This window comes from Bison bison, unplaced genomic scaffold, assembly GCF_000754665.1.
Source record: "Bison bison bison isolate TAMUID 2011002044 unplaced genomic scaffold, Bison_UMD1.0 scf7180017864248, whole genome shotgun sequence".
Taxonomy (NCBI): Eukaryota; Metazoa; Chordata; class Mammalia; order Artiodactyla; family Bovidae; genus Bison; species Bison bison.
The window spans coordinates 1,181,031-1,198,860 of NW_011494820.1; the positions used below are offsets into that span (position 1 = coordinate 1,181,031).

The 17,830-nt window shown below is 53.0% G+C and overlaps 1 protein-coding gene across 2 annotated transcripts in view; it reads left to right on the plus strand.

Moving 5' to 3' along the window:
* Window positions 1-17,269, plus strand: part of PBX4 (pre-B-cell leukemia homeobox 4) — a 55,068-nt gene extending 37,799 nt beyond the window's left edge. Inside the window, exons 3-8 of one of the 2 annotated variants that reach the window (XM_010847247.1) lie at window positions 9,273-9,517; window positions 9,763-9,953; window positions 10,197-10,332; window positions 13,786-13,942; window positions 14,290-14,396; window positions 16,438-17,269. In XM_010847247.1, coding sequence (XP_010845549.1) covers window positions 9,273-9,517; window positions 9,763-9,953; window positions 10,197-10,332; window positions 13,786-13,942; window positions 14,290-14,396; window positions 16,438-16,524 — 923 coding nt within the window. In that variant the 3' untranslated portion in view covers window positions 16,525-17,269. The other variant, XM_010847248.1, reaches the window with a different exon arrangement.
* Window positions 17,270-17,830: the final 561 nt, after the last annotated feature.

The following is a 17,830-nucleotide window of genomic DNA, read 5'->3' on the forward strand; positions in this document are numbered from 1 at the left end:
ATGTAAGTTAAATAAGCAAGGTGACAATATACAGCCTTGACATACTCCTTTCCCAATTTGGAACCAGTCCATTTTTCCATGTCCAGTTCTAACTGTTGCTTCTTGTCCTGCATACAGGTTTCTCAGGAGGCAGGTAAGGTGGTCTGGTATTCTCATCTCTTCAAGAATATTCCACAGTTTGTTGTCATCCACACAGTCAAAGGCTTTAGAGTAGCCAATGAAGCAGAAATAGATGTGTTTTTGTTTGGAATTGTCTTGCTTTTTTCTATGATCCAGAAGATGTTGGCAATTTTTTTCTCTGATCCCTCTGCTTTTTCTAAATCTACCTTGTACATCTAGAAGTTCTCAGTTCATGTACTGCTGAAGCCTAGCTTGGAGAATTTTGAACATAATCTTGCTAGCATATGAAATGAGTGCAATTGTATGGTAATTTGAACATTCTTTGGCATTGCTTTTCTTTGGGATTGGAATGAAAACTGACCTTTTCCAGTCCTGTGTCTTGTGGCCATTGCTGAGTTTTCCAAATTTGCTGACATATTGAGTACAACACTTTAACAGCATCAGTTTTTCTAATTAGAAATGGCTTATCTGGGATTCCATCACCTCCACAAGCTTTGTTTGTAGTGATGCTTCCTAAGGCCCACTTGACTTCACACTCTAGGATGTCTGGCTCTAGGCGAATGACCACACCATCATGGTTTTCTGGGTCATTAAGAGCTTTTTAGTAGTTCTTCTGTATATTCTGGCTACCTCTTCTTAACGTCTTCTGCTTCTGTCGTTTCCGTCCTTTATTGAGCCCATCTTTGCATGAAATGTTCCCTTGGTATTTCTAGTTTTGGCAGCCCACTCCAGTACTCTTGCCTGGAAAATCCCATGGACGGAGGAGCCTAGTAGGCTGCAGTCCATGGGGTCGCTAAGAGTCGGATACGACCGAGCGACTTCACTTTCACTTTTCACTTTCATGCATCGGAGAAGGAAACGGCAACCCACTCCAGCGTTCTTGCCTGGAGAATCCCAGGGACAGGGGAGCCTGGTGGGCTGCCGTCTATGGGGTCGCACAGAGTTGGACACGAATGAAGCGACTTAGCAGCAGCAGCAGCAGACGTTCCCTTTATATTGTGTTCCTCTATTTCTTTGCAATGTTCACTTAAGAAGGCTTTCTTGTCTCCCCTTGGTACTCTCTGGAACTCTGCATTCAGTTGGGTGTATCTTTCCCTTTCCCCTTTGCCTTTCACTTCTCTTCTTTTCTCAGCTGCTTGTAAGGCCTTCTCAGACAGCCACTTTGCTTTCTGGCATTTCTTTTTCTTGGGGATGGTTTTGGTCACCGCCTCCTGTACAGTGTTATGAACCCTCTTCCACAGTCCTTCAGGCGCTCCATCTACCACGTCTAGTATATAGAATCTGTTTGTCACTTCCATTGTATAATCATAGGGATTTGATTTAGGTCATACCTGAATGGCCTAGTGGTTTTCCCTACTTTCTTCAATTTTGCAATAAGGAGTTCATGATCTGAATCACAGCCAGCTCCAGGTCTTGTTTTTACTAACTGTATAGAGTTTCTTCATCTTCAGCTGCAAAGTATATAATCGATCTGATTTCGATATTGACCATCTGGTGATATCCATGTGTAAAGTCATCTCTTGTGCTGTTGGAAGAAGGTGTTTGCTATGACCAGTGTGTTCTCTTTGCAAAACTCTGTTAGCCTTTGCTGTGCTTCATTTTGTAATCCAAGGCCCAACTTGCCTATTACTCCAGGTATCTCTTGACTTCCTACTTTTGCATTCCAGTCCCCTGTGATGAAAAGGACATCTCTTTTTTTGGTGTTAGTTCTAGAAGGTCTTGTAAGTCATCATAGAACCATTCAGCTTCAGCTTCTTCGGCATTAGTGATTGGGGCATAGACTTGGATTACTGTGATGTTGAGTGGTTTGCCTTGGAAATGAACCAAGATCATTGCGTCATTTTTGAGATTGCAACCAAGTACTGCATTTCGGACTCTTTTGTTGACTATGAGGGCTAGCTACTCCATTCCTTCCAAGGAATTCTTGCCCACAGTAGTAGATATAATGGTCATCTGAATTAAATTTGCCCATTCCAGTACATTTTAGTTCACTGATTCCTAAAATGTCGATGTTCACTCTTGCCATCTCCTGTTTGACTACTTCTGGTTTACCCTGAGTCATGGACCTAACATTCCAGGTTCCTATGCAGTATTGTTCTTTACAGCATTGGACTTTATTTTCACCATGAGATACATCCACAACTGGATGTTGTTTCTGTTTTGGCTCTGCCTCTTCATTCTTTTTGTAGGTATTTCTCCTCTCTTCCCCATTGGTTTATTGAACATCTACTGACCTGGGGAGTTCATCTTTCAGTATCATAGCATTTTGCCCTTTCATACTGTTCATGGGGTTCTCAAGGCAAGAATACTGAAGTGGTTTGCCATTCCCTTCTCCAGTGGACCATGTTTTGTCAGGCCTTGACTAGCAGGGACATGCCCTTCAGCTGCTCCATGTAGCTGGGTGACTTGCCTGGTGCCCTGGTTGTCCCACTGCTGGTCCTCATTGAGCATGTAAACCGTCAATGGCTGTGCAACTCAAAAGTCAAGGCAAAGCTCCTGCTGGAGTAGCTTGGAAGGGAGTCTGGGGAAGGCTGGTGCGTATGTTGGAGGACGCCTAGGAGCAGAGGGCTCCAGGGTCCCTCTGCTGCTGCTGGCTACCCTGGGGCCAATCCGCTGCCCAGGAGTATCCTTATTCCTGGGCATCTAGGCAGGTTTGGTTTTTCACAGTTTCAGTGTGGTCTTGTGTGTCCTATAAATATAACATCTACTGGTGTCCGTGTTCCTGTAGGGTCAGTTCTCAGAACAGGAATTTGAAGATGTTAATCAGCATTTCAAAGCACCCCTCCAAAAAAGGTCACAGTAATGCATACCCCATAACGAGGTATGAGAAAAGGGTGCTCTCTTTGTTCTCAGAGTTCTCTGTGAGGGTTTTCAGTTGAGAATAGGTCCCACAGTTTTCTGGTGTGTGTGTGTTTTTTTAATCTCCGCACCTGGTTGGGTACTTGACTTATGATGGGTTCTCAGATGCTTTGCTGTCATTGCTCAGTGAATAAGTCATGTCCAACTCTTTGCAGCCTCATGGACTGTAACATGCCAGACTCCTCTGTCCTCGACTATCTCCTGGAGTTTGCTCAGATTCATGTCCACTGAGTCAGTGATGCTATCTAACCATCTTGTCCTCTGACACCCCTTTCTCTTTTTGCCTTCAATCTTCCCCATCATCAGTGTCATTTCCAGTGAGTCAGCTCTTCACTGACAATGTGTTGGAGCTTCAGCTTCAGCATCAGTCCTTCCAATGAATATTCAAGGTCAGTTTCCTTTAGGATTGACTGGTTTGATGTCCTTGCAGTCCATGGAATTCTCAAGAGTCTTCACCAGTACCACAATTCCAAAGTATCAGTTCTTCAGCGCTCAGCCTTCTTTATGGTCCAACTCTCACATCCATACATGACTACTGGAAAAGTCATAGCATTGACTATATTACCTTTGTCAGCAAAGTGACATCTCTGCTTTTTAATACATTGTCTAGGTTTGTCATAGCTTTCCTTCCAAGTAGCAAGCGTCTTTTAATTTCATGGCTGCTGTCACCATCCGCAGTGATTTTGGAGCCTGAGAAAATAAAATCTGTCACTGCTTCCACTTTCTCCCCATCTATTTGCCATGAAGTAATGGAACCAGATGCCATGATCTTAGTTTTTTGAAGGTGGAGTTTTAAGCCAGCTTTTTCACTCTCCTCTTTCACCTTCATCAAGAGATTCTTTACGTTCCTCTTCACTTTCTGCCATTACAGTGGTATCATCTGTGTATCTGAGGTTGTTGATATTTCTCTCGGCAATCTTATTTCCAGTTTTTGATTCATCCGGCCCAACATGTCATATGATGTTCTCTGTATATAAATTAAATTAGCAGGGTGACAATTTACAGCCTTGTTGTACTCCTTTCCCAGTTTTGAACCAATTTCATGTCCAGTTCTAACTGTTGCTTCTTGACCCTCATACAGGTTTCTGAGAAGACAGGTAAGGTGGTCTGGTATTCCCATCTCTTTGAGAATGTTCCAGTTTGTTGTGATCTATACAAAGGTTTTAGCATCTTCAATTAAGTCAATGAGATGTTTTTCTGAAACCCCCTTGCTTAAATTGCCCATTGAGGAAGGCCTTCTTGTCTCCCCTTACTGTTCTCTGGGACCCTGCATTCAGCCACGTATGCCTCTCCCTCTCTCCCTTGCCTTTTGTTTTTCTTCTTGCGTCAGCTATTTGTAAGGCCTTCTCGGACAACCACTTTGCTTTCTTGCATTTCTTTTTCTTGGGGATGATTTTGGTCACTGCCTCCTGTACAGTGCTACAAATCTCTGTCCGTAGTTCTTCAGGCACTTTGTCCACCAGGTCTAATCCCTTGAATCTGTGTGTCACCTCCACTGTATAATCATAAGGGATTTGATTTAGGTCATATCTGAATGGCCTAGTGGTTTTCCCTAGTTTCTTCAACTTGTTATTGTTGTTCAGTCGCTCATTCCTGTCTGACTCCTTGCAACCCTGTGGACTGCAGCACACCAGGCTTTCCTGTCCTTCAGCATCTCCCAGAGTTTGCTCAAACTCATGTCCACTGAGTTGATGATGCCCTCCAGCCATCTCATCCTCTGTCACCCACTTCTCCTCCTGCCTTCAATCTTTTGCAGGATTGGGGTCTTTTCTAATGAGTTGACTCTTTGCATCAGTGGCCAAAGTATTGGAACTTCAGATTTCTTCAATTTAAGCCTGAATTTTGCAATAAGGAGCTCATGATCTGAGCCAGGTCTTGTTTTTGCTGACTGTATGCTGCTGCTGCTGCTAAGTCACTTCAGTCGCATCGAACTCTGTGCAACTCCATAGATGGCAGCCCACTAGGTTCCTCTGTCCCTGGGATTCTCCGGGCAAGAATACTGGAGTGGGTTGCCATTTCCTTCTCCAATGCATTAAAGTGAAAAGTGAAAATGAAGTCGCTCAGTCGTGCCCAACTCTTAGCGACCCCATGGACTGCAGCCTACCAGGCTCCTCCATCCATGGGATTTTCCAGGCAAGAGTACTGGAGTGGGGTGCCATTGCCTTCTCCGTGCTGACTGTATAGAGCTTCTCAATCTTTGGTTGCAAAGAGCGTAATCAATCTGATTTTGGTATTGACCATCTGGTGACGTCCATGTGTAGAATTGTCTCTCGTGTTGTTGGAGGAGGGTGTTTGCTACGACCAGTGTATTCTTTTCACACTGTTGGTTAAATAAAAGAGTGAAAGGGGAGTTCCCTAGTGGTCAGGATTCGGTGCTTTCACTGCCTTAACCCAGGTTCAATCCCTGGTTGGGAAACAGAGATCTCACAAGTTGCAAGGCGTGGCCAAAAAAAAAAAAAAGAACAAAAGACAGACCACTAAGCACTCCTCAACAGCCCAGAGTCACACACACACATGCACACACACACACGCACACACACACACGTGCTCCCAGCCACCCTTCACTCAGCCGTGTGTCCAGCCCAGACCACTCCTGCCCCTAACTGTAACGAGAGAAGCTGAAGGGACCTCTCCAGCCCTGGGAGGCAGGCTGTGCTGGGGGCCCTCTCTGGGGGGTAGGGGGTGCTGTGTGTGTCCCTCTCGGTCACTCCTGAGCCCAGGCCAGACCCATGGGTGCTTAGGGAGGAGCTGCTGAGCAAGCCTGAGACAGTCGCTGTGCTTCCAAGGGCCATGAAGGGCCCAGAAGAGGGAAAGTTCTCAAGGGCGGGTTTGGAAGGCTGTCAAGAAAGGCCCTGAGTGCCAGGTGTCAGAGTCTAGGCTGCCGCTGTGGATGCAGAGCTGGTTGAAGTCTTTGAACAGAAGACTGGCATGATGAAGACAGCGTTTGAGGGTAGTCAGCTTGCAGGTGTGCCTGATGGACCAGAGGGCAGAGCTTTCCCCACAGGCCACAGAGGGCAGGAAAGGGTCAACGCAGCAGGGTTCTAGGAGTGGCATGAAGGGAGGGGTTGGATGGTGGGTCAGGCGTCGAGGTAGAATCAATAGGATCTGCACACACAGAGGGATGAGGGAAGAGCATGTCCATAATCTGCTCTGGGTTAGGAGCAGTTAGGAGGGGGTGGGCCTTTAGAAGGATCAGGCAGCGCAGCTCCACTCTGTCCAGAAGTCCCCAGCCTTTACATCTGGCGCTTCTTGAAGACCAAGTAAGGCCGTTAGAGCATTATGTCTCTGAACTGGAAGGCCTGCAACTCATAAGAGGGACCCTTTTCCTTTACTTCTTTCAGAAAGAGCCCTGTTGCAGCCCTGTGAGACTAAATGGAAAGGGTTCTTTTGTGTGAGTTGAGTCCCTGAATCTGCATGTGAGGAAAATTCCTGCAAGGATATCTCTTGAACGCCTTCAGTTTTCGCTAGTGAGTTTTTGACCAAAAAAAGTTCATCCGTTAAATAGGGAACAAGAAAGGGGCACATGATTAATGAGCAAATGTCTATATGATAGGATTATCCTTTTTTTTGTTGTTTTTTAGCTGCACCACGCGGCTTACAGGACCAGGGGTTGAACCAGGCCATAACAGTGAAAGTGCTGAGTCCTAACCACTGAACCACCAGGGAATTCCCTAAGCTCAGTTCTTATTTGAGCACTGAAGTCAAGTAGTAGCTGATAATATTGAGAGCCTGTTTCTAAGAAAAGACTTAAAACGTTGTTTTTCTTGAAAGTCAGAACTACATGGAATCTATATCATCTGTCATCACCTCCTTCTGCATTCCCTGCCTCCCATCCCCTTAGGAACCACCCCTCAACCTTCCTTCCTGTGTCTCCACAGGTATGTGTTTCATCACTGAAAAAGCAGAGAAAAAACAGGTCCTCCCTGGACCCGAGCCTCACTCTGTAACCCCTGCAGCAGCCTCCTCCCCGAACTGCCTGCCTCCCGTCCTCCTCTGAACTTGCTAGTCAGGCTTAACCCCACCATGCCCTGCAGCCGCTTTTGCAGAGGGTAACAATCTTCCCCTGGTTGGATGGCATCACTGACTCAATGGACATGAGTTTGAGGAAACTCCAGGAGTTGGTGATGGACAGGGAAGCCTGGCATGCTGCAGTCCATGGAGTTGCAAAGAGTTGGACACAACTGAGCAACTGAACTGAACTGAACTGAACAATCTTCCCCAAGCCTATGTTTTCACCCCACTGCTACCACTTCTGATTATTCCTCCACCTGCCTCATAACTCTTTCCATCCCCTCCTTTGCCTGCCCTTTAAACGCTGATTTTCTAGCATTCAGGGGGTGTGGCCTTCTCATAGGTGTACCTGAAGGTACAGGCAGATAAAAACAGACTTCCCAGACACACGCCACACACCGAGGACTCAGAAATACCTTCTTGCACCTGAACTGGTCAGCTCAGCCCCAGCTCCCAGGTAGCAGCTCCCTCGCAGCCACCCAGACATCTGTGCTGAGCTGTGTCAGGGACCAGCCTGACACCACCTTTTCACCTGCCTGCCTGCTGTTTTGAGTGCTCTGCGTGGGAAAAAGTAGCGCCTTCCAGGGTGAATGTGGGAGTTGTCACAGCATCTTCCTTTTTCTCAAGTCCTGGTGGCTCAGACGGTAAAGAATCCACCTGCCAGTGCAGGAAACATAGGAGGCAGAGGTTGGATCCCTGGGTCAGGAAGATCCCCTGGAAGAGGAAATGGCAGCCCACTCCAGTATTCTTGCCTAGGAAATGCCTTGGACAGAGGAGCCTGGTGGGCTAGTCTCTGGGGTCGCAAAGAGTCAGACACAACTGAGCGACTAAGACTTTCATATTCTGGTGGTCACAGTCTGGGGCCTCTCCCTCTGGCCGCCTCGTGGCTGACATGCACCCCTTGGACAGCAGCAGCTCGTCCCCTGCCCACCCACTGCCTGTCCAGTCCTGCCCTTGAGCACGTCGCCTAGCTAGGATGCCTCCTGCATGTTATAAAGCCAGTCGGCTGTGTCTGTGCTCAAACTAACCCATCTCTCAGTGGGTTAGTTCATCTCTTCTGGCACCTCTGGATCCATCTTTTCCTCTCTGATTTTACAGCAGAAACCCTCCCCTCAACACACTCACACAACAGATGTATTACCAAACCAAAATTCAGTCACCTGAAAAGCAAATTCACTCTACTGACACCAGATCATGGTGAAGGAAAGTACAGCGTTTATTTCAGGGCGCCAAGCATGGGAGTGGAAGACAAGCTTCAGATCTACCCCACTTCAGTCTTTGAATGAGGGTATTTTTTTTAAGGGGGAGAACAGAGAGGCTGGAATTAAGCATCATCTTGTGACATTTCATTATCACAGTTTCAACAGTCAGGATGTTTCTGGCTTGTGATTCACTCTCCAGGTGGTCCGTGCCTGTTAGCTCATCTTGCCCTGGAGACACAACCTGAGTTTGTACATGAATGATAAAGTATCTATGATAGCAATTTTAGCACCTTAACCATGTCATCAACAACAGAATATTAGTCATCTGACTGGTTGATTAGTGTTCAGTTAACATGTTAACAGGTGGCTCAATGGTAAAGAATCCACCTGCCAACCAAGAGACTCGGGTTTGCTCCCTGGGTTGGGAAGATCCCCTGGAGGAGGGCACGGCAACCCACTCCAGTATTCTTGCCTGGAGAATCCCATGGACAGAGGAGCCTGGTGGGCTATAGTCCATGGAGTCACAAAAGAGTCAGACATGACTTTGTGACTGAACAACACAGGGTTGAAGTCAAAGGGGATGAGAAAGGGAATAAGGTTTTAGATAGAGAAGTTAATGAGACTCAGTGAGGGAGCTTGGTTTTGGGGGGTCTTGGTTTCAGACACATGCCAGCACAGCCTTCCCAAAGCCAGGGTGCCACTAGGCTTCATATTCCTGTCCATGCACTATGAGCCTCTGGAAGGTGCCGCCTCTCCCATCTGGAGGTGTGATTCAGGGCTTCAGGCTTTGCAGCACCCAGTGCCATCTCACTCCTGCCCTGCCTGGAGCTCCACATGTACCCAGCTGTGGGCTGTGGGCTGTGGCGTGCCTGCCTGCACTCCTGGCACCCCAGCTGGGCTCCTGAGCACAGCACCTAGACCAGCATCAGCATGGGTTATTTGATGTCTGTTATGAGATAGTCTCTTTCCCCGAAAGGGCTGCATAAAGAATGTTCAGACATGTGGTCAGTACTAGCACTCTGTCGTGGTGGGTTTTGCTCCAACAACAAGCACTGACTCCATCTCCTCTCTCTGATCCAGTGTCGAGCATCCATGGCATTCAGGAAGTGGGCCCCCCTGATGCTCAGCTCCTGAGGTTGGATAACATGCTGCTGGCCGAGGGCGTGTCCAGGCCTGAGAAGCAAGGGAGGGGAGCGTCGGCAGCAGCCAACGCAGCAACGCCAGGTGGCCGTCCAAACGACAGTAGCCTTGAGCACTCTGACTACAGGGCCAAGCTGTCCCAGATCCGACAGATGTACCACTCCGAGCTAGAGAAATATGAACAGGTGATCTTCCATTGGAATGCACGTTTGTCAAAGGAAAACATGGAGTACAAACTGCCTTCCCTTGGCAGCATCGAGCAGAGAGCCCACGAGCTTGGTCTCATAGCAGGGGTGGCTGATTTGCCCCCAGCCCCTTGCCATCATTTCTCAGTAGCCAGCCTGCATGAGAGGCTCGGGGGGCAGGTCCCACCCGGGGCTCCGTGCCAACCTGCTAGGTGGTCACCAACTGGCATGTGTCCCCACCCCAGGCCTGCCGTGAGTTCACCATGCACGTCACCAACCTTCTCCAGGAGCAGAGCAGGATCAGGCCCGTCTCGCCCGCGGAGATAGAGCACATGGTGGGGGTCATCCACGGCAAGTTCCAGAGCATCCAGATGCAGCTGAAGCAGAGCACCTGTGAGGCTGTGATGGCCCTGCGCGCGAGGTTCCTCGACGCCAGGTCAGGCCCCACCCCTAACCTCTGACCTCAGGAAGAGGAAGCGAGCCCTGCGCTGGTTTGGGTCTGAGTTACGGGAGCCTCCCAGCCTAAGCAGGGGCTATGACCACAGCTGTAGGTGCGGCCCTCATACAGCCTCCAGGAAGGCTAGGAAGTGCTGACTGCTGCTGTCACAGCCTCTAGGAGATCAGAGACGGGGACGAGGCCCCGTGGACGATCACCGGCTGAGGCTGTCTGTCTTCTCAGGCGTAAGCGGCAGAATTTCAGCAAGCAAGCCACAGAAGTGCTGAATGAATACTTTTATTCCCATTTGAGCAACCCATACCCCAGTGAAGAAGCCAAAGAGGAGCTGGCCAGGAGGGGTGGCATCACGGTCTCCCAGGTGATGGTCCTTTCCTGCCACACCTCCCTGAGCCCGAAAGGGACACCCAGGGAGGTTCATCAAATGTGTGACGCAGGAGTCGAATGTGGTGTGCAGCCACAGCCAAGCATGTGCAGTGCAGCCTCGGAACCAGCCGTCTGGGCTCAGGTCCCGGGTCTGGGCTACCGTGGGCCTCAGGCAGGAAGCCATACCTACCCTCCCGCGCTCCCTGAGGCAATGGGTGTGGAGTGCGTGGTCCTGATAGCACCGAGTAGTGATCCTTAGTGAATTGCAGTTGTCAGGGATTTTTTTTAAACCTTACATTCTTTGTTTATTGATGTATTTAGTTTTGGCTGTGCCGGGTCTTCCTGCTGCGCAGGCTTCTCTCTAGCCGTGGCGAGCAGGGGCTACTCTTCACTGTGGTGCCCGGGCTTCTCATTGCGGTGGCTTCTCTTTTGTGGAGCACGGGCTCTAGGGCAAGTGGGCTCCAGAGCGCAGGCGCAGTAGTTGGGACACATGGGCTGAGTTGCTCCACGGCATGTGGGATCTTCCTGGACCAGAGATTGAACCAGTGTCTCCTGCGTTGGCAGGTAGATTCTTTACCACTGAACCGCCAAGGAAGCCCAGTCGTTAAGATTTGCTGTGTTCTGTAAGATGGATGGGGTGCAAGCTTAGGAGAAGAAAAAGAACTTGGAGCAAAATTAGGACTTAGAGCGACAGACTAGCTCTTGTGCAAAAGCACCACTTCAGTTATCCTGGAGTACATTCAGGCGTGGGCATCACCTGCCAGTTGCTCAGACAGTCCAGTGTGTGAGTCTGGGGGCACAAGACAGGCAACAGCTGGCTCCAGATGGGAAACAGGGGCGCAGGTTGGAGAAGAGACTCAGACAACTTCGGACCATATTGGGATTACTGTTCATCTCAGTGGGATTGGGGTGGGGTTGGGGCTAAGGCGAGAGCCCAAGAAATACATCAGAAGGTTTTGTTGTTTCTCTTATTGATTGTTATCTGTGCTGGGTCTTTGCTGCTTTGCACGGGCTTTCTCTAGCTGCAGAGAGTGGGGGCTACTCTAGCTATGCTGTGCGGCCTGCTCATCGGGCGGCTTCTCTTGCTGTGGAGCTCCACAACATGGGTGCTCCAGCCTGGGCTGCTGCTCTGAGGCATGTGAGACCTTTCTGGACCAGGGATTGAACTCATGCCTCCTGCATTGGCAGGTGGATTCTTAACCACCAGGCCACCAGGGAAGCCCTTTCGAAAGGTTTCACAATGAGAACAGTTAAGTGCAGGCAGACCGCAAGTGAGAGACCAGACCAGGCAACACCCACGGGGCAGCGTGGGGGTCGGCGCCCGCCTGTGGCCACAGAGAGGGCCGTCAGGGGCCGGGACTCAGTAAGCGGGACCGCCCCCGCCCCCCGTGCTGAGGGGGAGGCTGAGTCTCCAGCCCGGCCAACCTGTGCCTTCAGTCACCACCCTCTGCCCCCGTCCCTGCCGAGTGCGGCAGCAGCTTAGGGGCAGCGGCGCTCGGGAGGCCTGTGGGGTCACACAGGCAGCGAGGCCTCACAGGTGTCCTCACTCACCTGGAACTGCCGTGGTGTCCTCAGCGCAGAGCTGAAGTGAGGGCTGTGCCTCTAGGACCTTGAGGCCCAGAAGAAGTGGGAGGCCTGGCAGCCCATCTGTCCCCACAAGCAGTTGTCTGGAAACAACCAGATTCACTTCAGGGCCTGCCACCTCAGACAGCAGGCGGGTCTGGGGTCTAAATTTCATGTGAGGAGAGAGCTCGTGACAAACAAAAGTTTGAAAAGCACTGGCCACATTCCAGCAACTCCTGCTCAGTGGCTGGGCCCTGACATCCCCACCCACCCACCAGCAGCAGAATTCTGTCCTGGGACCCCTCCCCGCTGTGGTGGTGCCTCGGTAGAAATGGCTGACAGCTGAGTAGGGCTCCAAATGTGGTGCAGGCTGTGAGGTTCACTTAAGGAGAAAATAGTGGAGCAACATTAGGCAAAGGGTGCTGCAGACAAGACCACCGATGTTTTCAGGAAGGATCAGCTGCAACTGCAGGCTGAGGAGGCCCGAGGGGGAAGGACAGGAGAGCTGAACCCATGGACAGGGCAATGGGTGGAAACCTCAGTGGCTACAGCTACATGGACCAAAGGGGCCAGAGGGACTGGGCAGGGAGTGGCCGGTGACACCGAGCTGTGGCTAGCCTTGCAGAGAGGGCATCTCGCTCCTGTCCAAGGTGCTGGGACAGACCGTGTAGGGAGGGCGGACCCCAGCCTGAACCAGCTCCCCCGCAGACACACACTTGGGAAGTCTGCTCTTCGCCCCTCTAAAATGCCAGTTGAATTCACCATGGAAAACCACTCGCCGACATTCTTCTGCAAACTTCAGCACAGACGTGTGGGTGCATTCCTTGGAGGTAAGTGGGAGCCAGGTGCTTACCTGGCTTGGCTGCGAGCAGGTCACACTCAACACTGAGGGCAGGAGAGTTGAGAGCAGGGAACACACACAGGGCTTTTTCTGTCCATGATTAACATTGAGAGGATTGTAGAGAGACGTTAAAGAAACTAATTTTAAAGGAGAAAAGGTCATCCACAGCCCTGCCATGCAGTTCAGCTGTGTGTTTCTGTTCATGAAAATGCACACGTCTCATGTGTGCATGAAACTGCAGCTCCAGGCGCCGTACTTAGGGATACGCGGTGCTTCTGGCTGTGCACGTCTCCATGCTCATACAGCTGAGTGCTGTCCAGCCTCTCAGCCAGCCAGGGACGTTTTCGTTGTCACAGCTCTTGAGGGCAGGGAAGGGCACACCTGGCCTCCAGCAGTGGAGACCAGGGATGCTGCTCAGCACCCTCAGGACCCGCCCAGAGAATGATCAACAGGGAGGAGCCCTGACCCAGAAGGCTCGTGCAGACATGCCATCAGAGCTGGGCCCTGTGCTTGCAAGATATGTGTGACTGCAGCTCCCTCCCAACCGGCTTCGAGGACTGAAGGCTGCCCGTGCGCTGCTCCGTGCTCAGCTCCTTCCCCTGCTCCATCAGGTGGTCCTTTATCCTTTGATAAGTTTTGGATTCGATTGTGTTCTTTGCTTCAATCGCATTCCCAGAAACGCGGCTGCTGGTGCATGTGTCCCGCGTCAGGGTTCAGTCTGTTGCCTGCAGTGACCACACACTGGTCTCTCCAAGCGTGTGACACATGCCTGCCCTGCTCCCACCTCCCTCCTCATCCCAGGCTCCAGCAGCACCTGGTCTTCAAGCAACGCAGCTCCTCCCTCTCTGTAAGCCACGCTGACTCCAGGGCGCCCCCAACACACAGCAGACATTCCCTGTGCCCAGGGTTTGTCAGTGCCGGCTTCACAGTCTCAGCCCCTCACCCCATCCTGGGGCCGCGTGCTGCCACTCAGCAACGCCCCCTCCTTGCGTGCCGCATCGCTCCAGCAGCCTTCCAGCTACTTCTGTCTCTGTGTGTCCACAGGTCTCCAACTGGTTCGGCAACAAAAGAATTCGGTATAAAAAGAACATGAGGAAGTTTCAAGAAGAGGCTACCATCTACACAGCCAAGACGGCAGTGGATGCCACCGAAGTCAGGGGCTCAGGGCGCCAGGCCAGCCCCCCATCGATGTCCCACTCCAGTGAGTGAGGGTCAGTGGCCCCCCGAGGCTGCGCACACCTAGCCGCTTCCAGGGCAGCTGCCGGGCCCTGCACACGCCTCTCCTCTGCTCACATTGTGGGGTTTCCGTTCCCACTGGAGATGGTCCCCATCAAGTCACACAGCCCCGCCGGCTGTGCAGGTGCTGTGGGGACAGAAGGTGCACCCCAGAAGGCTGGTCTCCCCACCCACACAGGCTGCAGGAGGGCTGGGAGCCGTGGGAGTCACGTTCATGGCCTCCTCCTGACCCAGGGGCTGGCGAGTGCCACCTGCGGCATTGCTGCGCCTCCCAGGGCGGGAACGCTGGTCCTGACCCTCCGACCCCTGCAGGCTCCTCTGGCCCATTTCCGCTGACTGGCCCCGGAGACGCGCTTATCCGCCTGCAGACGCTGGCCTGCGTCCAGCCCAGCCCCCGGGGAGGAGGCCTTCTGGCCCAGGTGAGTCTGTGGCACAACCCCAAGGCTTGTGGGGTCCCCGACCCAGTGACGAGCAGGCCTGGAGCCCCCGTGGTGGCTGGTCCTCGGGACCGGCGGCCTCAGCCACATCGTGGTCTCCGCAAGCTCTCATGAAGGGCATGACAACCAGCTGGGCCTGCCAGGCCCTCATCACGGGGATGGTGCAGGAGGGCAGAGCCGCCTCAGGGAGCTCAGCACCGTGGGCCGCTCAGCAGAGACCTCAGTCCTCACAAGACTCAGTGGGCACGGCGGGCTCTGCCTGTTGGGAAGGGGCCCTCCCTCCCCGAGGAGGCAGAGGGTGTGGTGGGAAAACGAGGCCTCGATGGTCTGAAGGTGCAGCCCCCTGAGCTCAGAGCCTTCAGCACTCCTCACTGTCCCGGCCACCCCCTCTGCTGGCGCCCAGCTGGGCCAGAGTGAAGGTCCATTTTGGCGACTGGGAGGAGCATGGGCCTCGGGTCACGGCTCTCAGGATGTGCCCTCAGGAATGTTCTCAGGGTGTGGGCCATCCCTCTCGCGGCCCCTGGGGCCTCCTGGCCCCCCACTGACAGCCACGGTGGGGGGCGGCTAGGGGGCCTGGCCGCACGCTCAGGGCTGTCCTGCAGAGCTGTGCAGGCACAGGTGTAACACGGCCACCCAGCAGTGGGTAGGGTCTTATGCAGCCAGACTGTTTGCTTCAGAGTCAAACCTCCCTCCTCAGTGTACCCCTCTTAAAGATGCAGGGAATGGATGCCCGCTGGTGCAGTGCATCCCGTCACCATGGCAACCCCACAGCCCACAGTGAGCACCTGGCAGAGCCAGCACTCTGATGCCACCAGGTGGCCAGCTCGTCCTGCTCTGCACTTGCCCAAGGCCCAGAGCCGCAACCACAGTAGGGGCAAGCCTGTGAGAGTGACACAGGGTGAGGGGTCCATGGACCGGGGGCCGGGTCCTGTCAGCCCCACGGAGTAAGTGGGAAAGCGTGGGATGTGGTGTGCACCCCCAACTGTGCCCCAGTCCCCTGGCGTGGGCAGGCACAGATGCTCTTCCCAAGAGAAGGTCTCCAGGCTGAGCACCCCCACTCCCCTACCACCCCCCACCCAGCTGGGCGCCGACTCCTCAGCCCTGAGCTGCCCTTTGGCTCCCAGGCCCACACTGGCCCCCAGCCTGTCACTTCCCAGGCCTGCCAGGTGAGCCCTCCCCTCCTCACTCATGTCTTCCTGCTGGGGTCCCAGGCCTGCGGTGCCCACCCCAGGGCAGAGCATGTCCCCCTGCGGCCAGCATCCCCGCCCCAGGCGCTTTCAGACTGAGGCTGAGAGCAGCAGCGCCGGCCTCCCAATTCTCTTGCCCAGCACTGTCCTCTGGCACATGTGGGAGGTAACAGCTGTGGGGAGAGGGGGAAGGGAGCAGGGTCTTGGGCCTCGTGGGGCTGGATGCATTAGAGGGTGCAGGCAGGAGGGTTCAGCCTGTTCAGGAAAGTTTGAGAATGAGGAAAGAGAAGGGGAGCTTGTGCGTTATTGCTCTCGTGGGCTGCACACAGGACTCACCTTAGAGCAGACAGCCATTGTCAACAGTGGTTTCCAGGGGGAGGGGTCTGTGGATGAACACCCCATGGTCACGTGTGCCCAGTACATCCCCACACCGCAGACAGAGTCCCCCCAGCCAGCGGCCATGGGCCCTTCCGTCCTAACTCCAGTCAGGTGCACGTCCTGCTGGGTTCAGGGTTCCTGAACCTCTTGCTGCTCAGCACATCTCAGCACAGTCTTTCAGGGCCCACTGTTAGCTCCAGGCCTGCCTGGGTCTCCCTCCCCCTCAGAGCACGTACCATGGTGCCCCGTCCCTCCCCTGCCAGCGCCCGGCTAGCGGAAGCAGACCCTGCCAAGGAAGCACGTCCATGTGGAGGCCAGCTGCGACTCAGGGCAGACCCCTGCGTCCCCCCGTCTCCTGGCTCCTCTCGCAGCTCTCAGCACGTTCTAAGGGACGTGGAGGCTGGACGGGCCACCAGTCTTCACGGCCCCCCTCTGAGTCTCTGTCTCCGCCTTTTCAGGCCAGGGGCGGCTGGCAGGTGAAGCAAATGCCAACCGCTTCACCCGTTGGCAACCCCGGCAGTGTCACCTCAGATGCATCTAATTAAGTGTTGGGGCGAGCAGAAAAGAGGACGGTGTGACCTGCTGTGGTTCCCTGGCCCTCGAGTTCCTTCAGAAAACCCAGAGCTGACAGCAGAGGGCTCTCCCTAAGCCACCAGCCAGAGACACTGACGCCATCGTCCGCTTATCAGCTGGGATTTGAAACAGCTTGAGATGCTGCTTATTCTCCCAACTCTTGTCTTTATATTTATACATACATATATATATATAGTAATTTTATGGTTAAGACTATGAACTATTTCTACAGGAAATTCTGGTACCAATTCTGCCATTAAAATTTTGAACTGATTTTAATTTTGCCACCATTCACCCCAGATTTGTTGCTCGCAGCCGCTGACGACACAAGCGCAGTTGTGCGAGTTGTGACCTTTTGCTCACTGGTCCGTCCAGGTGCCAACTCGCCCAGGCACTGCCTCCCACCCTGACTTGTGTTGTGTTATGAAAATGCAGTTTTGATTTAAGTCTGTTGTGAGCTCAGGGTTTTACCGGAATTAGTTTGGCACTTTCTTTCTTCTGTTAATGCAAGTTATACCATTTTCAGTTGAAATGTCATTCAAGACAATAAACTTCCCAAGCGCTTTCATGCCTCTGTGCTCTTGAAATCCCGCTGGCCTGAGGTTCGGCGCTCAGCGTGCCCCGCCTCCCAGGCGTCCCTCGGTCCCCTCACCTGGTTCCTCTGCTTCATCCTTCGGGGTGGGCGGGGCTTCGCTCCGTCTCCTCTTCCTCTTCCCCTCCCTGGGAACGAAGACGGTAGAGCTGGGGGACTTCCCTGGCGGTCCAGTAGCTAAGACTCTGGGCTTCCAATGCAAGAGGCCCGGAAAAAAAAAAAAAAGAGGCCCGGGTTCTATCCCTGGTCAGGGAACTGGATCCCACGTGCCACAGCAGAGCTCACATGCCACACCTAAAGGTGCGCCATGCCACAGCTGAGGCCTGGTGCAGCCAAAACAAGAAGGTAGGGCTGGGCTGTTGGGAGAATTAAAAGAGCCTGGACTGCAGACAGCCCAGGGCCCTGAGCAAATATGTTGTATCTGCCCATTAGTCTACATCACCAGGGCCCTGACCCCACACTACCAGCTGACTCCATGACTAGCCCCTGAGTTTCTGTCCAGAGGGTTTCTTCTCTGCACACAGTGTGTTCCAACTCCCCCACGCCTCCACACAGCTCACCCCAGATCCTGGCCAGTTGACTGCGTCACCGTTCTCCTGACTCTTGGCCTCCAAGCCCCGCCATGTCTCCCTCCTGTCTCCGCCCCCTCCCTCCTGTCTCCGCCCCCTCCCTCCTGTCTCCGCCCC